The 25,234-nt window shown below is 43.0% G+C and overlaps 1 protein-coding gene across 1 annotated transcript in view; it reads right to left on the bottom strand.

The window, feature by feature from the left end:
- Positions 1-599: 599 nt before the first annotated feature.
- LOC134966225 (neuronal pentraxin-1-like) overlaps positions 600-25,234 on the bottom strand; it is a 192,613-nt gene continuing 167,978 nt past the window's right edge. Inside the window, exons 2-5 of the mRNA XM_063942792.1 lie at positions 14,163-14,349; positions 10,484-10,731; positions 6,591-6,770; positions 600-2,803 (exon numbers count right to left, since the gene is read on the bottom strand). Of these exons, the coding sequence (XP_063798862.1) occupies positions 2,594-2,803; positions 6,591-6,770; positions 10,484-10,731; positions 14,163-14,349 (825 nt within the window). The 3' untranslated portion in view covers positions 600-2,593. The remainder of the gene's footprint in view (positions 2,804-6,590; positions 6,771-10,483; positions 10,732-14,162; positions 14,350-25,234) is intronic.

The following is a 25,234-nucleotide window of genomic DNA, read 5'->3' as shown; positions in this document are numbered from 1 at the left end:
CTTTCTATATCCAGTGGCTGCTCCTCTCTGCAATTGCCAGGGGAAATGTAAAAGAAGAGGTCCTCAGTTTCCCACTGTACACCCAGTGGGTGTGAGGTGCAAACGCAGGGCAAATGTAAACCCACAGTGTCATGATTGTCTGATCATCCATGGTCCAATATATCAGTCTCCGATGGTTTAGAAATGTATATTTTTTTATTTAAGAAAAATGTTCCACTCTTGTTGGATAAGTTTTAAATAGATGTTCTTAACCTAAGTCAAACATAAAAAATAAAAAATAAAAATTCTGGGCATTTTTTGGAAAAAATATAAGCCAGTTAAGTGGTTAAGAACAGTCATTTAATTGGCTGATCTGAATGATAACCGCACAGTGTAATGCCAGCTATGGTTATGATAACTGCAACATGGAAAAAATCACCAGCAAAAGCTTAGTCGGAATGATGAATGCTATTCTTTATATATTTGTTTATTGTGCAGTATGACTAATCACTTATGTTTGTAATATTACACAATAAACACACTGTAAAATAAAAGTGCTATTGCTGTAATCTTTTAATGTCTCAGTTCTGTGATCATTGATCTCCAACTGTCACAGCCCCCTGTTCTCCGTCTTGCACTGATTCATGCAGGACGGGGTCATGCAGACTCATTGGAACATTGTGGTTTTCCAGACAGGAAGCCACAGTGTATGATAGTGAGGATATGCTTAGTCAGCAAAACATTAAAGTGAGTGCTATTCCCATTGTTATCACCCCATACTTCCAAATGAAGGAGCAGGGGTCTAAAAATACATAAAAATGAGACTTATGAAGCAGAAATTGACATCTGAACCAAACAGATTTATCATCTTTAGAAAGACACTGTAAATGTATATTAATGAAACACGGCAATCCACGTTGCTAAGATACAGAAGTAATAAAATACACAGAAATGTTAATAAAACGATATCAGTATGCACAATATACAACACATGGATATAGCCTCCACATTACAGCACAGAAAGATGTCTGCCAGGAGCTGTAGCACTGGCAATGTATAAATGGGACACCACACAAAACTCTGATACAAACCCCAAAGTAAGAGACAATAAATACAGTATACCAATATACAGAGAGCATATAGAGTGAGATGGCAAGTAAAACTAGCCACATCAGTATAGCTAAGCCGTAAAGTGCAGCTAATATTTGTTCAGTAGCGTTATAAAAAAAAACCTATAGGTTTAATATTATATTTAATATTATAGTCTCTAAACCAGGCATTCCCAACCGCGGTCCTCAAGGCACACCAACAGTGCAGGTTTTAGTGATATCCAGGCTTCAGCACAGATGGTTAAATCAAAATAACTGAGGTACTAATTAAGTCACCTGTGTTCAAGCCTGGATATCACTAAAACCAGAACTGTTAGTGTGCCTTGAGGACCGAGGTTGGGAAACACTGCTCTAAACCATGGATAGATATACGTTCTGAATGCATGAGATTCATGGAACAGTACATAAGCATTAAGTAACCTAGCAAGTCTAACACACATCCCCTCACAGTAAGCATGTACCACATACAAGAATGAGCCCCACAATAGGTTTCTATATGCGCAGAAGCCTTGCACATAAGGTACATATCCACATTCCATTTTATGTAATGGTCCCTGTAAAAACTATTTATTTTCTGGAGTCCGGCAGCTGACTAACGATTTATCGCAGCACACTCCTTAGCTATTTGAGTGATCCCGCTTTATTCATGGCTTACGTTTGTTTGTGACCACGAGAACATCTGGTCTGTCCTTGGTGACCTTTTGCAAGTTTCAGTATATTTTATCAATCATATGTTTATAAATGCATGTATCCCAATCAAATGATCCTGCATGGTTAAAAAGGCATCCCACTGACAGGAATAGGTGACTTCTGGTTTATGACATCAGTGCCAGTAAACACTCATGAAAATAAAAGTCCTTTTCACAAGAAGAAAGAAAATCTATGGCTGTCTGCAAGCCAGGAACTCCCCTTTGTCAATGTGCCCTTGCAGCCCTTAGAGAATATCATTTAAATACTTTGCCTTACAAAATGGTATCACATTTTTGCAGATGGATAGATGAGGCGCATTCATTTCAAAGCCAGCATTTAGCTTGTAAAGCATAATTTTGATTAATTATGAGACATTACTCAAGTTCAGTACCTACGAACTCTGGGGGGTGCAAGACAGAACAACACTTGCATGTTTGCTGTCTGCATTATTGGAAGATCAGAACAACTTACAGATGTGTTCTTGTCCGTTTGCTTAAACTTCCACACTGCGCTGTATAAGAATGCATCCTTGTTTGCAGACATGCAGTTGTGAAGAAATACAAGTCCGAAGCTGGCAGCTGGATTACGCAAATCATGTTTACATCTACAAAAATAGCACACACTATCACAAGAAATAAAACGATAGGTTAAACCACAAAAGCAATTAAAAAGAAAGGAATTACACAAAGGTGTCGGAAGAACAGCGATACACCGTTATCTACGCAATTTGAAGCAATAGTCATTGGGGTATTGGGAGCCCACTCCATGTCTGGGCTTCCTATCAGAGCATGCTGTACGTGGAGGGACCCCTCACGTCAATGGCAAGAATTGAAGGGGAGTTTCGACACCCCCCCATGGAGCTCCATGGAAGATTCCGTCCAGTCTATGACATCGCCAGTGGAATGCATGGCACAGGTGGCCAGTTTGTAAATCTCACCAGGAGTTAGGATGTGACTCCACATGTTGAAGTCTGTAATTTCGCCCACAAAGGCCTGAGATGCATCAAACCTTCCTCCCAGGGTATCCTAATTATTGGAAAAACAATTTTTAAATTTTTATCAGCAATTAATCAAACAGTCTGCATAAAAGCACTGTATAAACAAGCTATTGTATACAGATTAATCTAAAGCAATAATCTCTGGTGACGGCAGGGTACTTGTGAACTTTGAAAGTTTCACTGTATAAAAGCAAATTTGTGTATGACTCTATGAAAAAGGTGCAACCAAATCCCTCAATCAACAATGTTGTGAGCTAACAATGATTAATAATGTCCAACCAAAAGTAAATGACACATCATAACTTTTATTAAATAGAAAAGAAACAATATATACATTGAGACAAATTGTAAAGTATGCAGACAAGACATCCCCACTATGATAGACAATGTGATAACAAATATATATCAAAAGGAGATTAATATATATATATATATATATATATATATATATATATGAAATTTTTTTAAATTAGCACAAATAAACAAAAATGGGAGAATTAATAAAATTACAGTATCAAATGATAAAAAAAGTTGATATGGCATAACAATGTTAAATAAAAAATAAAGTATCACCTCAAAAATTTAGCAACACGTTTCACAGCACCTGGTTGCTTCCTCAGGCAGTGGAGAGATCTTCCTTTTAGTACAGTATAATCTGTTATCAAATTGTCTGCTATAGAGAGGACGTCTGCATACTGTACTTTACTAATTCATCTCTCCGTGACAATATGTGCTTTCCTAGGTTCGATATTTATCAAATTTAATTAATAAAAAATTATAATTTGTCATTTACTTTTGGTTGGACATACCTAATCATTGTTAGATCACAATATTGTTGAGTAAGGGATTTGATTCCATTTCTTGCATAGTGTCAACAGAGGTGTATCTAGGGGTCCGAGCGCCCCTGGCAAAGCAAGGGACTGGCGCCCTCCATATTTTAAATCGTAAAGGTGCATGTGCAAAAAGGGACATTATCTTGTGGGAAAGGGGCATGACCATACAATAGTTCCCCTATTCAATTTACGCTACACAGTAGTAACCCTTATACACATCATGCCCACACAGTAGCAGTTCCCTTTACACATTATGCCCACACAGTAATTCCTATAACACTGAGGAGACATCAGCAGTGCCTGACCTGGCTGAGAACGCAATGCCACCCAAGGCCAGGTAGTATCAAATAGTAGTGGAAAGAAGTGCAGTGCAGCGCACTACCCAGTGGTGCAGGTAGAAAAGAATGGGCGTGGCCAATGAAAATGGGCCCGTGGTACACATATGACCCCAATACTGCAATGCCAGATACACATATGCCCCCAATAGTGCCAGATACACATATGCCCTCACAGTGCCAGACACACACATGCCCCCACAGTACCAGATATGCCCCCATGGTTCTAGTTATGCCCCCACAGTGCTAGATATGCCCCACAGTGCTAGATATGCCCCCACAGTGCCAGATACACATAATCCCCCATGTTGCCAGATATGCCCCCACGTTGCCAGATATGCCCTCACAGTGCCAGATACACATGCACCCATGGTGCCAGATATGCCCCCACAGTGCCAGATGTGCCCCCACAGTGCTAGATATGCCCCCACAGTGCCAGATACACATATGCCCCCATAGTCATATAGTCATAGTCCCCATCCCCCTCCCAGCACATAGCCATAGTCCCCTCCCAGTAAATAGCCATAGCCCCCACCTCCCCAAGCAATAGCCATAGTCCCCACAGCACATAGCCATAGTCTCCACCTCTCCCAACACAGTCATACAGTAGTCCCCACCCCCCTCCCATCACATAACAATAGTTCCCTGCCAGCATAGATAGCCATAGTCCCCCTCCCTGCACATAGCCTATCACACGCCCAAGAACATAGCCATAGTCCTCATCCCCCTCCTAGCTGTAGTCCGCCCTTAGCACATTGTAGTAGTCTCCACTCCCAGAACATACATAGCCTCCCCACACAGCACATAGCCCTAGTCCCCACCCCACAACATCCCAGCAGATAGCCGTAGTGTCTGGCAATACCTGCTGTGCCGAGCTGCCTGGGATGGAGGGCGGAGGATCGCTCTGCAGTCAGGAGCTGGCGCCGGTGTCAGGCACCGCACCAAACTACGTGAAGAAACTGAAAAAAAACTACAGCTCCCAGCAGCCCTTGCTGCTGGGAGCTCCCAAAAGCAAGGGTTGGTGGGAGTTGTAGTTTCTTTTCAGTTTCTTCTCTGTAGTGCATTGCGGTGCTGGACACCGGCACCAGCTCCTGCCTGCTGAGCGATCCTCCCCCCTCCATCCCAGGCAATGCACAGGCAGCTCGGCACAGCAGGTATTGCCAGACACCACGGCTTAAGGAATTCTACCCATTGGCCGACGGTGGCACCGTCAGGCGGCGCCCCCTGCTCAGCTGGCGCCCCTGGCGAGTGCCATCCTGGCCAATGGGTAGATACACCCCTGAGTGTCAACACATATTTGTATGTACACTATATCGTGAAACTTCCAAAGTTCACAACTGAGTATCTTATCAGTGCTGGAAAGTATTTATTGCTTTAGATCAGGCCTGGCCAACCTGTGGGCTCTCCAGCTGTTGTGAGACTACAAGCCCCAGCATGCCTTGCCACAGTTGTGCTATTAGGGAATGCTAAACTTGTGGCAGGGCACGCTGGGATGTGTAGTTTCACAACAGCTGGAGAGCCACAAGTTGGCCAGGCCTGCTTTATTAAGCTTAAGGGTTTTTTGTGAGACCCTCTCTCTTCTCAGGTCGCAGATCAGGGTACACACCTCTTGGAGCCAGTCTCATAATTTTTCTAATGTCATACAGGTTGCAGCCTTGTACATCTGTTTCCAAATCTCAAACCCACAGATGTAGTTGGTGAACAATTGAATATATATTTGTGAGGTTTACGCTTATATAGTCATTATTATCCAGTAAACCAAACATTGTAAATACTTTAATGGGCAATGGCCATTTTAGGAAAACACATAGAAGTTTTGTCCATGCCCCTTTAGATCAGGTATCATTCTTCTATTTTAGTGTACTACACTAGATTTCCAAACCTCTGGTGCCCAACACAGCAGACAGATGATAGTTTGAGACATCTGCTGTCATTTTCCTTCCTTAGTATAAACCTGTGCCCACGTTGCTGTAGTAACCATAGGATGATGTGTTTTCCCGTCCATTTCAGGTATATAGGTAACTCCCTTTAAGTGACTTGTGTTAAAGGTGATGTGAGATTTAAATAAAAATGTTTTTATTCCATTGGTTTCTTCATTCAAAGTTTTGTGACAAGGTCCTCTGTTTTCTTGGCTCTTTTTAATCATATATACATCCGAAAACCCCTCCCAGTAAATCCTGTGTTTGCCCTAGCATTGGGTAATTACTCTACAGGCTCCTGTGATTTTAAGGGCTTTTTTGTATTTAGCGCTTAAACAAAATTTTGAGTCTATGAATGGTAAAAACATTGATGTGTCCAATTTTTTACGAAAAAAGCATCCATTTGTAGAATGGTTCATAATCATAACTTTTTTTATTTGGAACACAAACAATGTGCACCCTCTATGGTTCACACATAATGACAGCTGACGCGAACGACCATGATGGGCCTATGATGTGGACAACTTTCTCTTGGAACAACAACTTATATAACAGTGGTCCAGTCAATACTTAATTTACAGATAGTATAATAACCTGTGCATTGCAGGCATCTGCAAGTTCCCGGCGAATCTGCCCGTTGTTTTAAAGGGGCAATCATTTAAAGGGCAAAACCAACTTGGATGGCTGTATACACTTGTTTAAAAAAAAAAGTAACCAAATGTTCTTACCTGTTCCTGCCCCAGAACAAACACTCCACCAGGCTTTATTGGGTGCCAAGGTGCCAAATTTTCGCCATTACCACGCCTCACGCCATCCAGGTAACATTCCCAAAAACCATCCCTTGTTGACCATGTGATGCAAACATGGTGCCATTTAGCATCGTTGATGGACAGTGGTAGAGTGACAGCCTACATACATGAAATACATACCAAAAATAAAAATACCTGCATTTTCATGTGCGATGCAATAAACAACGCTACACAGATGTCAAATCATTATATTTAAACACTGTTTAGAAAAGTTCATTTTACAGGACACCTCCTGTCAAATTAGAGTGATTATGTTCATGTCATACTGTGGTGTTACATACACCACATAAAGAGCAATGTAATGACCCATCTACAAACAGATAATTAACATGATCATTGCAGTTTTCATAACTATGACTCAAGCAGCTACACAAATATTAAAAAGTCAGTATTACCCACAGTAAGACTCATATCTCCTCCACACTCATTTCGACTTCACCTTTTTAATCCCAATATAATATTTAAACGTCATCAGGGTCGGACTGACCCACAGGGATCCAGGGAAACCCCCATTGGACAACACTGCCTGAGGGTCCACCCCATCCTCTGGGAATCAGGTTCTAGACTGTGCACTTGAATTATACCTTTTGCATACACTAAATGGACAAAATTATTCAGACGCCTGACCTTTACACCAACAGGTACTATAATGACTTTGTATTCAAAGGCATGTACTTTAATATGGAGTTGGCCCCCCTTTTGCAGCTATAACAGCTTCCACTCTTCTTGAAAGGCTTTCCACAAGATTTTGGAATGTGTCTGTGGGAATTTGTGGCCATTCATTCCGTAGAGCATTTTTGAGGTCAGGCACTGATGATGGATGAGAAGGCCTAGCTCACAATCTCTATTCCAGTTCATCCCAAAGGTGCTTGATGGGGTTGAGGTCAGGGATCTGTATGGGCCAGTTAAGTTCTTCCACACTGAACTCGTCAAACCTTGTCTTTATAGTCCTTGCTTTGTGCACTGAGTCACAGTCATGTTGGATTAGAAAAGGGCCTTCCTCAAAATGTTTCCACAAAGTTGGAAGTATAGCATTGTCTAAAATGTCTTGGTATGCTGAAGCATTAAGATCGCCCTTCACTGGAAATAAGGGGCCTAGCCTAAACCCTGAAAAACAGCCCCATACCGTTAACCATCCTCCACCAAACTTCACAGTTGGCAAAATGCAGCCAGGCAGGTAATGTTCTCCTAGCATCCGACAAACCCACACTTGTCCATCTGACTGCCAAACACAGAAGCGTGATTCGTCACACCACAGAACACGTTCCAATGCTCCACAGTCCTGTGTCGTGTGCTTTACACCACTCCATCCGACGCTTTTACTTTAAGGCTTGCATGCAGCTGCTCGACCATGGAAACTCATTCCATTAAGCTCCCGCCACACAGATTTTGTGCTTACATTAATGCCAGTGGAAGTTTGGAACTCTTTAGCTATGGAATCAGCAGAGCGTTTGTGACTTTTGCACACCATGCGCCTTAGCAGTCAACCCCACTCTTACGTGGTCTTCCGCTTTGTGGCTGAGTTGCTGTTGTTACTAAAGGCTTTCACTTTCTAATAATATCATATACAGTTGACCGTGGGGTATCCAGCAGGGATGGAATTTCACGAACCGTCTTATTGCAAAGGTGGCGTCCTATCACAGTACCACGCTTGAAGTCACTGAGCTCTTCAGAATGACCCATTTTGTATCACAAATGTTTGCAAATGAGACTGCATGGCTAGGTGCTTCATTTTATACACCTGTGGAAATGGGTCTGATTGAAACAATTGAATTCAATAATTAACAGGTGTGCCCAAATACTTTTGTCCATATAGTGTATGTTACTTAACAAGACTATGGTGTATTTTCTGTAGTGCATTGCTACTATTAATCTGGTCCATGCACTAATAGTATTTACTATCAATATTTATAAAGGGGCCCAGACCAGGCACTCTCTAATGGTTAGCCAAGCTTCTGGAAGTTAGTAACTAGGGTTACCACCTCATTCCTTTAATTCTGGACACATATAAATTACACAGGTTCTGCGGCTGATTAAAACCAGGTGAAATGGAGTCTTGAAGTCAGCCAGCCACAGAACCTGTGTAATTAATATGTGTCCAGAATTAAAGGGATGAGGTGGTAACCCTACTGGTAACACCTCTAAGCATGGGCTCCTACCATTACATTTCCTGATGGGCCCTTCATGCACCAGTCCGATCCTGAACGTCATGTACTGTATCTTTTATAAGGTCAGCGCTGTCCTCTGTGCGATAGCTAACCCATAGAAATTTGGATAAACATTAATTGTTATCAAAAGAGACGCATTTAAGCGCAATTGAAAGTGAAATTCACATTAATAAAATAAATTATATAACGTAACTAACATAAGATTATATGCAAATAGCTGTAATGCCGGCCTTTGCCTAGCTTTTATGTATTTAAAGTTTATCTCTTCTCTGTCTCTAGCCACTCTCTTTCTATCCTTCCACTATTTTTCCCCAAAACACTTTCTCCCCACCTCTCTCTCTCCCCCTTCCTTTCTTTTCCCCACCTTAACTCTTTTTCCTACCTTTCTTTCTCCCTCCCCCACTGTCTGTCTCTATCACCACCCCATTACTCTCTTTAAAGCATTTCTGTTGCTGTTGGGATGGATGAGGGGTCATTCCAATGTAATGACATCATTTTTATCAGCAGTCAGTTTTATTACTTAAAATTTTCTGCTGTGACTTAAAAACTATTCTTTGCTTAATGGTAGAGCAGCACAGACAGTGTAATGGTTAGCATTACTGACTCACAATACTGAGATGACGGGTTCAATTCCCACCATGGCCTTAACTGTGTGGAGTTTGTATATTCTCCCTGCACGTGGGTTTCCTCCCACAATCCAAAAATATACTGGTAGGTTAATTGATTCCAAACAAAAACTAACCCCAGAGTGAATATGTGTGCGTGTACATGTGGTAGGGAATATAAGACCTTATTCAGTAAGGATTGCAGAGTCTGATTTTTAGCAGAATCTGAAATCCTTGCAATCGCATGCTGCGGCCACCCATTGCAGGGCAAGGCCACCCATCATGTGACCCACCGCCCACCCACTGCGATCACACTGTAATTGCGATCACACCGCAATTACAGCGTGGTTGCAGAAACTGTGGATGCCTCCTGATGGCGCAGCTTGGCTTCAACGGCACGAGTCCCGATGCCATTTTTTTTTACACCCAATCGCTCATTACATATGCACTGCACAAGGAGGACCCGCGTCCGCAGCAGCACTGATCAGTGAGCGCTGTAGTTTTTATACAGAAGGGACTCAGGCTGCCGGCTCTATCACGGCTAGAGCGCTCTCTATGTGTGCGGCACATTACTCAGCTGCGTAGTGTGTGTTATTATAGGGCCGGCCCTAACCCCAATTCTAACCCATGCGTTCCGCAGCCTAACCCTAACTGTCTGCTCCTTCAACCTGACCCTAAAAGCCCCCCCCCACCCACCGCAGCATGACCCTAACCCTCCCCCTAGGGCTAACTCTAACCCCAATACTTACTACCAGGAATTTGAGCGTTGGGAATTTCAGCTTGCTGAGCACCGAGATGTTGACTTTATCCCAATAAAAGGATTGTGAATAGAATTGAAGCACTGGCTAGTCTACTGAATGGTGAGTACTGCAAGTCTCAAACTAGATAAAGTCATATAAGAAAAATATTTTATGTACATTTGCACATTTAACCATTAATATCTGCATAAAATAAAACAGAGGGTTTAATTCCCAAAGGAAATACCCCATAGTCTTTCAGAAGTGTTATGAAAATACTTATCAGAGATGGGAAAGATTACCTTGTCATTAATCAGCAATTCCATGGGGTTGTTTCCCCACTCAATCAGCACCACTTCATTAGCCTGTCCTGGGGCAGAGTACGAGAAAGGCGTGCCCACGCCTGGAGAGGAGTTAGACTTCAGCCATAAGCAGATGGTGAATGCAAATATCTCATGGTGAAGAGTCCTTTTGACTTTGGCATACATGTAGTTTGTACGGAGAGGGAAACTGACCCTGAAATCATTAGACTTTTTGTCTGCTTTATGTCCTATTGGAATAAGATAAGAAATGCTGAACAATGAGCTTGCCATTCAGCCTTAAATAAACACCATCGTTAAACACTAGAGTCAACAAACGTCTTACTGAACATTGGATGTGTATCCTTATTATGATGGGGTTACTATTTAACCATTTCATGTATATTTTCTAACAGAAATGTAAAAACAGGACCAAGTTCAAGATATTTAGAAACCACGTACAGTGGCCCTCATTCCGAGTTGTTCGCTCGTTAGCTGCTTTTAGCAGCATTGCACACGCTAAGCCGCCGCCTACTGGGAGTGAATCTTAGCTTAGCAGAATTGCGAACGAAAGATTTGCATAATTGCGAATAGAAATTTCATTGCAGTTTCTGAGTAGCTCGGGACTTACTCTGCCACTGCGATCAGTTCAGTCAGTTTCGTTCCTGGTTTGACGTCACAAACACACCCAGCGTTCGCCCAGACACTCCCCCGTTTCTCCAGCCACTCCCGCGTTTTTCCCAGAAACTGCAGCGTTTTTCCGCACACACCCATAAAACGGCCAGTTTCCGCTCAGAAACACCCACTTCCTGTCAATCACACTACGATCACCAGAACGATGAAAAATCCTCGTTATGCCGTGAGTAAAATACCTAACTTTTTAGCAAATTTACTTGGCGCAGACGCACTGTGAACATTGCGCATGCGCAGTAAGCGACTAATCGCAATATAGAGAAAATCGGCAACAAGCGAACAACTCGGAATGAGGGCCAGTATTTCTTGTAAGCTCCATTGGACCATGGACTGAATGGCCAAATATTCTCTGTAAAGCGCTGCGGACTATGTGTTCGCTATATAAATAACTGGTAATTATAATAATAATATAGAAACCACGTATTTCTGGGGTTATAAAACCTCTGTGAAAAATGTTCATTACAGCACTGAAAGTTATGAAAGATTTAGGCAAAATCGGCAAATGGCTGGGAGACATTTGGTGCAGAAATTCAGCTCTGGAAATTCTGTACAAAGTTACTTGGCCTCTTTGGACGGTTTGATACATCTCCCCAAATCTATTTTAGATTGTTCTGTCTGAGCAAGGTCCCCCCACTAACTTGATATACATGTATTTCGTAAGACAAACCTGATGTTTCTATGTCTTTATTAATATTGTATTTATAATGTCTGTAGTATACATAAACACACACCATTTCAGCTTGTGGTGAAATAAACAGTAATACTGTACATCATAAAGGCATAGGCAATAGCAGAACATGACAGCTAGAATTTGGACTAGATGAGCAACTGTCTAAACTGAGTATACATGATATCACCTTAACTAACACAATAGTAATTATATGGGAGAAATGGACATTCGAGATCTAGGAATGAAACAATATTTATGTTATTCAATGTACACTGCTCAAAAAAATAAAGGGAACACTAAAATAACACATCCTGGATCTGAATGAATGAAATATTCTTATTAAATACTTTGTTCTTTACATAGTTGAATGTGCTGACAACAAAATCACACAAAAATTATCAATGGAAATCAAATTTATTAACCCATGTAGGTCGTGGAGGCCACACACACTACTGAGCCTCATTTTGACTTGTTTTAAGGACATTACATCAAAGCTGGATCAGCCTGTAGTGTGTTTTTCCACTTTAATTTTGTGGGTGACTCCAAATCCAGACCTCCATGGGTTAATAAATTTGATTTCCATTGATCATTTTTGTGTGATTTTGTTGCCAGCACATTCAACTATGTAAAGAACAAAGTATTTACTAAGAATATTTCATTCATTCAGATCTAGGATGTGTTATTTTAGTGTTCCCTTTATTTTTTTGAGCAGTGTAGTTGTTGTTGATAAGGGTAAATGTAAAGGTGTACAGTATACAGTACAGTTCATTTGGTCTGATTCGGAGTCATTTATGTCAGTGTCTTTATGCTAATTCCCCTACAATGTCCTTCCCTGGTGTACATCCAGGTGCCAGATGTGCAAGGACCGATATGGCCACTTTCGGCATCTGTAGACGCTGAAATATTTCTTGGTAAATTTATAGACACCACCACTGGTCGCACCATTGAAACTTGCCAATGGCAGGTACAGTTTGTCCATCTGAGTATGGCCTCCTCTGTGACCGGTTCAGCATCTTTATATACAACTGCTTTCAGTGATACGCCTGCGACACTCCCATATGATGCAACATCTCTGTGCATTTTTTAGCCAACCCCCGGTTACCTCCCAGTCACTGTCTACTAACTCCCCATTCATTTCTGATACCATGCAACCAAATATGTACTGTGACTCTGTACAGGACGTACATAATAAGGATGAATGAAGAAAAAACATTGGACCTAATTCAAGGTTGATCGCAAAAGCAAAATGTTCCTCTAATGGGCAAAACCATGTGCACTGCAGATGGGGCAGATATAACATGTGCAGAGAGAGTTAGATAACACACTCTTTAGAAGGTTTGGTAATGATCCACCTACCTTCCTGTCCATGTGATGGGAGGGTGACAGCGGGGGTGTATTGATAACACTGGGGAAATGGTCTGGCTTAATAGATAGGGAAATAGCAATGCTGCACTGTTAGAGAACACAGGGGCAGATGTATTAAGCCTGGAGAAGTGATAAAGCAGTGATAAGTGGAAGGTGATAACACACTAGTCAATCAGCTCCTAACTGTAAATTTACATAATGGAGCTGATTGGCTGGTGCGTTATCACCTTGCACTCTTCACTGCTTTACCATTTATCCAGGTTTAATACATCTGCCCCACGGAGTGGTGGATGTTTGCAGGGAATGGGAGAAATACTGCAAAGAATCTTCAAAATATTGGGCCTAATTCAGACCTGATCGGTGCTGTGCGTTTTCGCTCAGCACCCGATCAGGTCTGAACTGCGCATGCGCCGACGCGTGCCAGACAGCCACCGCCTGTCTCATCCCTGCGACCGCCTCTGCCTGATTGACAGGCAGAGGTGGTCGCTGGGTGGGCCGGCGGTGTTTGTCGCCGTTTAGGGAGTGGCGGTCCGGGCAATGCAGGTTTGCCCGGACCGTGCGGGGGGCGGGCCGTGGTGGCTGCGTAATGTCACACGCAGCCACTGCGACCGGCACAGCGATGGGTAGCTCACTGCCAGCGCGCAGGAGCTGCGCTGCCAGGGAGCTACTCTTCAAGTACAAATGCATCACCGCTGTGCAATGCTTTTGTATTTGTGCGGGGGTACTTGTGTGTTGGGGGGTCGGGCCTGACATGCGGGGTGGACTAGCCCTGTGCTGGGCGTCCCCCCGCATGTCTGTGTATCTGATTGTAGATGTGCTAAATTAGCACATCTATGATCAGGTCTGAATTAGGCGCATTGTTTTTAGTTTTTCCTTAGTGCCCTACACCCAAAGCTAGTATCCTTTAATGACATGAATACATCCAATTGCTTCTTTATCTAATGGGCCTCTTACCTTTCTCATTGATGGGAAGAGTGCTGTTCACCTTGTGTCTTACTGGGTTCTCATGTGTCTGATCATGTTCCTTATCATGGTGCTCTGAGATATTGTGTTTTTCATGTATCTGATGCTCCAATATGCTGATCTTTTTTTGGAGGGTATCTTTCAAAGATGTTGAAAAGAGAGAAGAGTTTCTGTTTCTCTGAAAAACATCAGGCATATATTTATTTGTGCACAGGATAGTCTATAACTCCAGTTACCCCCACTCAGATTAATGCTAACAGTAAGCAGATGATTTGTCAGTGGTAATCAATAGGCAGGGGTGGGGGAGGAGGATGAAGTAGGGAATGGGGAAAAGAATTGCACCGTAACAAAAAATGTCTACAACGGCTATACCTGTCATGTCCATCATATTGCTCAAGTTCTTTTCCACCTAGATTATTGTAATCTTTAGTTTATTTGAGGAAACCTGGGTACCCGGAGGAAACCCACGCAAGCATGGGGAGAATTACAAACTCCACACAGTTAGGCACATGGTGGGAATCAAACCCGTGACCTCAGTGCTGGGAGGCAGTAATGCTAACCATTACCCCATCTGTACTGCCCATGTCTTAAGTGAGGGCCCACTCAGTACAGCTTGTTTTGCCTGTTTTGCACACTAGACACCACAGTCGTCTGGTTTCTGTTCTGCACCTTAGTCAGAGATAGGCTAATTTGACCACTAGCTATAACATTGACTAACCTTAAAGTTTGTCCCGACTTTCCACACTATGGGGTAAATGTAATAGTGTCCAAGTTTCCGGAGGTCTAGGATTTCGTCCGAGAATGGGCGTATTTTTTAAATGGCAAACATCTACAAGGCAAAACCAACTTGGTTTTGCCTTGTAAACAATTGCAGCTTAAAAAATCTGCCCATTCTTGGAGAAATTGTGGCTGTGTTGGTACTATCTTCCACATCTTTTGGGAGTATCCGGTTCTGAGGCTGCTGTGGACTGAGGTGTTCTCTCTTATACGTAAGGTACTGGGAATAAACCTCCCTGACAATCCAGATCTCGCTTTGTTCCATCACACTGAGCACCGTTTACTAAATTGTAATAGTTACATTCTAGGCCATATTTTGATTTCAAGTAAAGCTGCAATTGGGCAACTGTGGAAATCACAGTCGGTACCATGCATTCAGAACATTATTAAAATAAAACTCATAAACATTTTGAATTTGAGACAGCCGGTAGCGAATACTCTTCATCGGCTTCCTCAATTCATATGAGATGGCTTAAGTGGAATGAATACCGAGAAAGACAGGGACATTCAACTGTTTGCAGTGATCCTATTGATTTGTCTATTTTGAGGTCTCCGAACTCTGAAACGGCCTTATAGGTGTACAAGTTTTATTATGATAGCTATGCCCCTGAGCATGTGCAATGTGTTTTTTCTTGTCTACTCATTTACCCTATTGTTTTCTTGTCTTTTGTATCTTTTGTCCCCCCTCTTATTTCTTCTGAGTGTATTCTATGTTTTGTGTACTTGAGATTTCATGTATACGGCTGCTGATTTCATTATCTGTGTACTTTTTGTATTTGATGATATGATGCTCCATAGCTGACTGTATGCTTACCTTCTGCATATTTTGTAATCAATAAAAATCTAATGTTTAGAAAAAAATATGTCCATTCTAGGACAATCCTGGACCTCCTGTTAGGCATGATCTATACCCACTATACACCAAAGAGGGCACACGATTTTGCATTAGATAGAAGTACACTCTTGTGCACTAGCCACTTGCTTGGGCTCTTATACCTCTTTTCCACTAGCTCCTTAAAACACAGGTAAATACGCGGGGGCGCGCATTTACCCGTGTTTTTACCTAGTGGAAAAGGGTCCCCCTGCAAATTCCCGGATCAAGTGATCCGGGAATCCTACCCGGGTAGCTAGCCGGGTTGAACACATGTTCAACCCGGCTAGATGTCTAGTGTGAACGGGAGCCGTGTCGAGGCGACACGGCTCCCATTCACAGTGTATGGGAGGGCGGCGCTGGGAGATCATGTGATCTCCCAGCACCGCCCCTGCCACGTCACTAGCAGCGTCACGAACCCGGCAATATGCCGGGTTGGGGAGCGCTGTCTGAAAGGGCGCTGTAGCACGGGTCGCAGCCGTGTCAGGCGACACGGCTGCGTCCTCTGCTACTAGTGGAAAAGGGGTATTAGCTATACTCTAGCCTGCAAAATGAAGTCTGATTTGCTTGCTAATCAGCAATATAGTGTTGATCACACAGTTAAATCTGTTTAAATACAGTGATGAGCGGCAAAAATATTGACACATGGGCCTCTACCTACTGTATATCACTTTGATATAAATTTGTTTTTTTAATGAAACTAGTTTGTGTGGATCAATGGATCTACAGTATATAGATAGTCAAAAGGTCGACCATATATGGTCAACATGCAAAAGGTTGACAGAACCAAAAGGTCGACAGGGTCAAAAGGTTGACCGTGTCTAAGGTCAACAGGTTCAAAAGGTCAACAGAGTCAAAAGGTCGACATGCAAATGGTTGCACAAAAAGATTGACACAAGTTTGTTTTTAAAAAGTTTTTGGGGTGTAATTTTGTATGTTTCTGTCACAAGCTGCTGCAGAGGCTCAGTGCTAGTCCCAGTCATTGCTAGGTGAACGGGACATCAAATTACTTCCCACCAGCCGCTGGGGATTGTGGGCCATACTTAGAAAGCCACAGCCATTTCTGAAATACAGGCCAATCTGCATCAGTCTACATCATACTCAACCTCTCTGCTAACACTGGAACGGGTTGTACTCATAGGACCCAGTGTTACTGAAGTCTTGTTGAATTGTTTCTTTGATACCAAGTCACTGTCGTATCATCTCTGTCATTATTCTGTGCAATCCCAGGTCTTTGGTCTATTGGGTGAGCTCCTACTGCTGAAGGAATTAAGTCCAGGGGACTTCCTAAGTACCAGTGTGTGCAACTATCACTGAGGTAACAGCAGGGGGGTTGCTGATGGTGAAAAGCCTCTTGAGGGCTCTAGGAGTTATACCCCAATAGTACCGGAGCTCCCTGCGACATCTAGCAAGTCCAAGGCCTCAACATTCTCTAGTAGTAATGGAGTACTCCGTGGCATCTTACAAGTCCAATCGTAACAGTTTAATCATATGTTACTCCATTTAGTGTACCATGTACCCTCGCAAGGCTCGCTTCGATGGCTACACTTCATTCAAGGTGGCTCGTTCCGCTACCGCTGCACCCAACATAGGTTGCTATTCCCAAATGTAGTCCATGTGGATGATAAATGAAGCAAAAGTTGAAAAAAATGAAGAAGAAAAAAAAACTTGTCAACCATTGCCATGTCAACCTTTTGAACCTGTTGACCTTTTTTACCTGTCGACATTAGAGACAGTTGACATTTACTTTAAACCTTTTGACCATGTCAACATTTTGACCAGGTCGACCTATTGTATATTGACCATTTGAGGACGACCAATTGACTGTCTGCCCAGTGTCCAGAACCCAAACAAATAGCCGGACCCTTTTCCTGTTGGGCTATGTATCTATGGTGTATCTAGATGCAGAGCAGCAGACATCACCCAGAAAATGGTGAGTGGCTATTTTCAAAGTGATTTGCACATTTGCAAGAGAAAAGTTCTGGTAATAAAGCACAGACACCATGATCCCAGAAACCTGCTCATGCGCAGTAGGGTCTGTCACAAAGCCAGAATCTATTGCACTGTCAGAGAGGTGGGGTTTCACATGGAGCCCGTACACGAGCCCTCTCCTCTCTTTGAGCGCCCCTTGCCATGGGCAAATTATTTGCTATACAATTTTTTTGTAAAACCGTTCTGCTTTCTGGAACTTAATAACATTTATATTCCTACTAACTGTCTATACTTTTCATTAGCGAGAATGCCTATGGGGGTCATTCAGACCCGATCGGGTCTGAACAGCGCATGCGCATGCACCACAGTGCACAGGCACGTCGGGCGCCGGTGACGGGGATCACCGGGCAGCGACAGAACTTACTAAGAAAGCGATTGCACCAGCGATCGCAAGAAGATTGACAGGAAGAAGGTGTTCGTGGGCAGCAACTCACCGTTTTCAGGGAGTGTCCAGGAAAACACAGGCGTGCCCGGCCATTTCCAGGGAGGGTCCCTGATGTCAGCTCCATCCAGGATCATCGCAGCGGCTGAGTAAGTCTTGAGCTGTGCAGAGACTGCACAAATTTTAGTTTGTGCAGCTCTCTGCACAGCCGTTCACACCCCTGCACTGCGATTTCCCCCTTCCCCTGTAGGCGGCGATTACCTGGTCGCAGCACTGCAAAAAACAGCCTGCGTGCGACCAGGTCTGTATTACCTCCTATATCCACTATTCCAACACAGAATTGTCATACTTATGCCCTTTTTCTTATAATGTGTTAGCAGTACTGCCTCACGGGTGGTTTTCAGTATGCCGAATGTCGGGATCCCGGCGCACAGTATACTGGCGCCGGAATCCCGACACCCGGCATACCGACAGCTATTCTCCCTCGTGTGGGTCCACGACCCCCCTGGAGGGAGAATAAAATAGCCGTGCCCGCAGCGTAGCGAGCGCAGCGAGCCCGCAAGGGGCTCCTTTGCGCTCGCCGCGCTATCGGTATGCCGGCGGTTGGGCTCCCGGCGCCGGTATGCTGGTCGCCGGGAGCCCGGCCGCCGGCATACCATACTACACCCCTGCCTCACAACACTGAGATTGTGGGTTTGATTCTCACCACATACTTAACTGTGTGGAGTTTGTATATCCTCCCCGTACTTGCATGGGTTTCCTCCGGGTACTCTGGTTTCCCTTCCACACTCCAAAAATATACTGATAGGTTAATTGGATCCCAACAGAAAAATAAAATTAGTTCTTATCATCAAATTTTATGATTCTTTTGGAACCACTATACTCCAAGAATCAACCTATAAAACTATATTGCACCTACTTTTACACCTGAGGTTCATGTTGATACATACTTGCCGACCTTCTGGCTGCCTCCTCCGGGAGGAAGCAGCCAAGTCGGCATTGTGGGGGCGTGGTGCAGAATTTGGGGGGCGCGTCGATGGGCGCGATAACGCAAAGAGGGCAGAGTGGGGGCGTGGTGACAAAATCGCATAATTGTGGCCATGCCCCCCACTAAACAATGCCATGATGACGCAATTCCCGGCAAATCACGTAATCTGCTTCTTTAGCGTGCCTGAGTTATGTGCGAGTGCAGGGGGTGGCGGCAATCCAGGAGACTTGCCTACTCTTCGGGGGGGGGGGAAGAAGTGTACCCCCAACTTTCGTGAGCCCCCCGGACGATCCGGGAGAGTAGGCAGGTATGTGTTGATGTATGCGCTATATTATTGCCTACTGTTATCATTTATTTTTCCAGAAACCTGATTAGAATGTAAATTGTTTGACACAGGCTTTTCTTCATATGTCATCAGTTCTCACTAATCTTTCTGTCTCCCTGTATCGCGTGCTACGTACTATATTCTTGTAAACCTGTAAAGCATACACACATATATACATAGATACATACATACATACTGTACATACACATACTGTACACACATACATATTACATACACACATACAGTACATACATAGATCCATAAATACATACATACAAAGTCAAACACACACACACATACACACACACATAAATACAGTACTGTACATATAAATTCTGCACCATTATGTTCATTATTTGTCTTTTCCCTTAAAGAATTGCTTGGTTTCGCATCATTTGTGTATTCAACTAATGTGAGGGTTCTCTCTGTATTACATGTATTAGTTTTCTGTGTTTAAAGGTTTCTTTTACATTTATCGAATTGTTATCGTGCCAACTATTGGAACAGGAAATGGAACAGGAAAATTGCATCTCCAAAAAGGACTGCACTTCTCTTGTGAGATTCCATTATTAGAGGAATACATCTGGAAAATGCAAATGAAGTAGAGAAACAAGTAAGGTGCTTACCTGGAGCCACAGCTCCAAGGGATAAAGGGGGTAATTCCAAGTTGATCGCAGCAGGAATTTTGTTAGCAGTTGGGCAAAACCATGGGGGTAATTCCAAGTTGATCGCAGCAGGATATTTTTTAGCAGTTGGGCAAAACCATGCGCACTGCAGGGGAGGCAGATATAACATGTGCAGAGAGAGTCATATTTGGGTGGGTTATTTTGTTTCTGTGCAGGGTAAATACTGGCTGCTTTATTTTTACACTGCAAATTAGATTGCAGATTGAACTCACCACACCCAAATCTATCTCTCTCTGCACATGTTATATCTGTCCTCCCTGCAGTGCACTTGGTTTTGCCCAACTGCTAAAAAATTTCCTGCTGCGATCAACTTGGAATTACCCCCCATGTGCACTGCAGGGGAGGCAGATTTAACATGTGCAGAGAGAGTTAGATTTGGGTGGGGTGTGTTCAATCTGCAATCTAATTTGCAGTGTAAAAATAAAGCAGCCAGTATTTACCCTGCACAGAAACAAAATAACCGAACCAAATCTAACTCTTTCTGCACATGTTATATCTGCCTCCCCTGCAGTGCACATGGTTTTGCCCAACTGCTAACAAAATTCCTGCTGCAATCAACTTGGAATTACCCCCAAAGAGCGCATGTTAAGAATTGTGAAGGCAGCAAGAAAAGATGGGGAGGTGGATGTCATTGTCCACCTAGGGACAAATGACCTGGCAAATGCTGAACTCATGGCCGTAAAAGATGAATTTAGGAAGTTAGGGACTGCTCTGAAGCAGGTGGCAACCACTGTATCTTTTTCAGAAGTATTGCCAGTACACAGAGGGGAAGACAGAACTCATCGCATCAGAAAATTCAATGTTTGGCTAAGGACATGGTGCAATGAAGAGAGATTTGGATTTATAGGCCATAGTCACACCATCTGGCATGATAGGAGCTTATACAAAAGTGACAGCCTGCACCCATCCTCAAGGGGAATGAGAATACTAACTGAACAGTTTGGATGCTTCATCAAGAACTATTTAAACTAACAGAGGGGGGCAGTGAACCAAACAGGAATAAATAAATCTGCTCCCCCAACACAGAGGTATTGTTTCTGCAGGCAAAGGGAATAGGAAGCATAGCCACAGTAACAGAAGATAATTCAGATCAAAACCGAATAAACATAGGCAGAGAGAAGAACATATCTAGGAACAGAAAAAGCACAAACAAAACTCTAAAAGTTATGTGTGCAAATGGTAGGAGCTTAGGAAATAAAATCCCAGAACTAATTGCAATAATGACAAGGGATGATATAGACATTGTGGCAATTACAGAGTCATGGTACAATGAAAATCATGACTGGGACATAGCTATATCGGGATATACTTTATTTAGGAAGGACAGAATTGGAAAAGTCGGAGGAGGGGTAGCAATGTATGTAAAAAAAAAAAAGCATAAATACTACCTTGATACAAAGTATTGAAGAAAAAACTGAGGCCCTTTGGGTGACTATAGAAACAGGGGAGAAGTCGATTATTCATATTGGCGTGATATACAGGCCACCAGGTCAGGAAGAGGAACTCGACAAGAACCTATTGCAGGACATAACTAAAATGGCATTAAAAGGAGAGGTAATAATCATGGGAGACTTTAATCTTCCTGATGTAAACTGGGAGGTGTCTGTTGCTAGTACCGCTAGAAGTAGGGACATTTTAAATTCCCTTCAGGGAGCATCCCTCCATCAATTGTTGAGGGAGCCCACTCGGAAAGACGCAATATTAGACTTAATACTTACAAATGGATACAGAATATCGAACGTAAAAGTAAAACCTGGGATCCAGTGATCATCAAGCAGTATGGTTCAGCATAAAGACAGAGACTGACTCATCCCATAAAACAAAGGTGTTGGATTTTAGGAAGGCTGATTTTGTAGGGATGGGAAAATGTGTAAGCGATTCTTTGGCAGAGTGGAGGAATTTGGAAGCAGTGCAGGAGAGGTGGGAAACATTAAAATGTGCAGTATTAAAGACAACAGACCTTTGTATCAAAAGTGTTAGGAAAAACACAAGGAAAAGGAAGTCAGTGTGGTTTGCGAAAGAAGTAGCAAATATTGTGAAAGCAAAAAAGATGTCTTTTAGGAAATATAAGCAGACACAAAATAATGAAGACAAAGAGATATATCTTGTTAGACAGAAGGAGACTAAGAAGGTAATCAGATGTGCAAAGGAACAAGCTGAGGAGAAAATGGCCCAGTCAGTGGGTAAAGGAGGCAAAACTTTTTTTTAGGTATATAAGCGAAAGGAGAAAAACAAAAGGCGGAATAATAAAACTAAAGACAGAGACTGGGAGTCTTGTTGAGGGAGAAAATGTAATAGCAGATCATCTTAATAATTATTTTTGCTCAGTATTTACTACTGAAAGAGAGGGGAAGGGGCTACAGTTAGGTTGCAGGGATATTCAGGAAAATGGAACAAGTACATTTACAGAGGAGAAGGTCCTAACAGAACTCTCAAAGCTGAAAGTGAACAAATCTATGGGGCCAGACGATATATATCCAAGGATACTAAAAGAACTTAATGAAGTACTGGTAGCACCATTGACAGAATTATTCAACCAGTCATTAGCTACAGGAGTAATTCCAGAGGACTGAAAAAGAGCAAACGTAGTCCCACTGCACAAAAGTGGAAGCAAGGAAGAGGCAAACAACTAAAGACCAGTGAGTCTTACATCAGTAGTAGGGAAATTGATGGAAAAACTCTTAAAAGAAAGAGTTGTAGATTATCTCAAATCCGACAATTTACAGGATCCCAAACAGCATGGATTCACTGGGGGGAGATCATGTCAAACAAATCTTATTGACTTTTTTGACTGTGTGACTAAAGTGATGGATAAAGGTGGAGCCATGGATATAGCTTATCTAGACTTTAGTAAGGCTTTTGACACTGTTCCACATCGCAGACTACTAAATAAACTTGAAAGTTTGGGATTGGATATTAGGATTATTGAATGGATAAGATCTTGGTTGAAGGATAGAAAACAGAGAGTTGTGGTAAATGGAGTGCATCCACAGGAGGGAAATGTTACCAGTGGAGTACCCCAGGGATCTGTACTTGGACCAGTGCTTTTTAATATCTTCATTGGTGACATTGCAAATGGCATTAAAGGGAAAGTTTGCCTTTTTGCAGATGACACAAAGGTATGCAACAGGGTAGACACACCAGGTGGGGTAAAACAAATGATTGAGGATCTAGGTAGATTAGAGGAATGGTCACGAGTGTGGCAATTACAGTTTAATGCTAAAAAATGCAAAATCATGCACTTGGGTCTCAAAAATCCAAAGGCTAATTATAGTATTAATGGCACTATACTGGAAACTACTGAGGAGGAAGGGGATCCAGGAGTCACCATTTCAGGTGACTTAAAGGCAGGTAAGCAATGTAACAAAGCAATGAGGAAGGCTAGTCAGATGCTTGGCTGCATTGGGAGTGGAATCAGCAGCAGAAAGAAAGAAGTAATAATGCCACTGTATAGGTCATTGGTACGGCCTCATCTAGAATACTGTGTTCAATTCTGGAGGCCATATCTTCAAAAGGATATTAATACATTAGAAACTGTACAAAGAAGGGCAACTAAAATGGTGCATGGCCTACATCACAAAACATACCCAGAAAGACTAAGAAATCTCAATATGTGTAGTTTGGAGCAGAGAAGAGAAAGGGGGGACATGATAGAAACTTTCAAATATATCAAGGGTTTTAACAAAGTCCAGGAGGGAAACATTCTCCAAATGAAGAGAAGCAATAGAACATGAGGACATGCACTGAGACTGGAGGGGGGGAGGTTCAGAGGAAATTTGAGTAAAAATTACTTCACAGAAAGGGTAGTGGACAAGTAGAATAGCCTCCCATCAGAGGTGGTAGAGGCTAAGACAGTGGAGCAATTTAAACATGCATGGGATAGACATAAGGATATCCTTACAAAGAAATGAGGATCAAACAAGGTTAGAGAAAAAAATAATGTAAAAAAGAAAAAAAAATGGGGCAGACTAGATGGGCCAAGTGGTTCTTATCTGCCGTCAACTTCTATGTTTCTATGTAACAAATGAAAAATTAGTGCTCCTAACAAGTAGGAGGGGAACGAGGATCAGGTCTACTCCTAGGTAGAGATTATCCTTCAATATTGTGCAGCAAAGTCTCAAACTGAATATATTGTACACTATACGATTATGGGGGGAATGTAATAGGGTGTGAGAATCAGAAAGTGAGAGATTTTGTGAGAGTTAGCCTGTTTTTTTAAAGTGGAAATCATCTACATGGCAAAATCAACCTGGTTTACATCTACATTGACCACAACTGCGCCTTTGTGTGTGTACACAAATGTTAGTATGACAGGAAAGGCTCTGCCTCACCCCACCGCACGTCACTGGCCCACAGTACATATGTGTTGTGGGAAAGGCATCACTGGCTGGATGGAATGCCTCCTCATCCTCCCCCCATTAAGGGCCCCTCCAACCAAACACAGAGGCTCCTCATGGCGCAGAGCACTATGGGAGTCAGCTGAGGCTGGAAGAGACGTCATCACATCTCTCCTGAGTTCCTGGACATAGTGCAGGGGGAGCAAAGGCAGAGCATCTGATTCTGTCAGAAGACGAAGCTGGTGGCGGCCAGGGCCGGATTAACAATGGGGCGGATGGAGCTGCAGCTCCAGGCCTCCCTATTAAAATAAGCCCACAGATTCTGCAGAGTTGCTGCTGCAGACAGGAAAACATTTTTTCCTGTTACAGCAGCCTGTCACAAGCCGCCTGAGTCCCCACCGCACCCCTTTTCCACCCCGGGCCACGACCTCCATTCTTTTCCGTCCCACGGCACTGGCGGATCGAATGGTGCGCCAACTGTATATGGCGGCACAATAAAAGGATTCACTATCTGCTCCCTGCTGCGCCGCATATGTAATGATGTCAGGACCTACCCCGACACCACCGCGCCCTGAAGGAAGCGAGAGAATCCATAAGTGTCACCTAGCAGGCAGCCTGAGACTACCAGGGTGATTGATCGTCCTCCTGAGTAGAGGTGAGGCGTCAATCCTGCTAGCTCCTAGCCTGGCTGCTGATATTAATAAT

Source organism: Pseudophryne corroboree, chromosome 10 (genome assembly GCF_028390025.1).
Source record: "Pseudophryne corroboree isolate aPseCor3 chromosome 10, aPseCor3.hap2, whole genome shotgun sequence".
Classification (NCBI taxonomy): Eukaryota; Metazoa; Chordata; class Amphibia; order Anura; family Myobatrachidae; genus Pseudophryne; species Pseudophryne corroboree.
The sequence above is the reverse complement of the archived record's forward strand: the minus strand, read 5'-3'. Positions and strand labels throughout refer to the sequence as shown.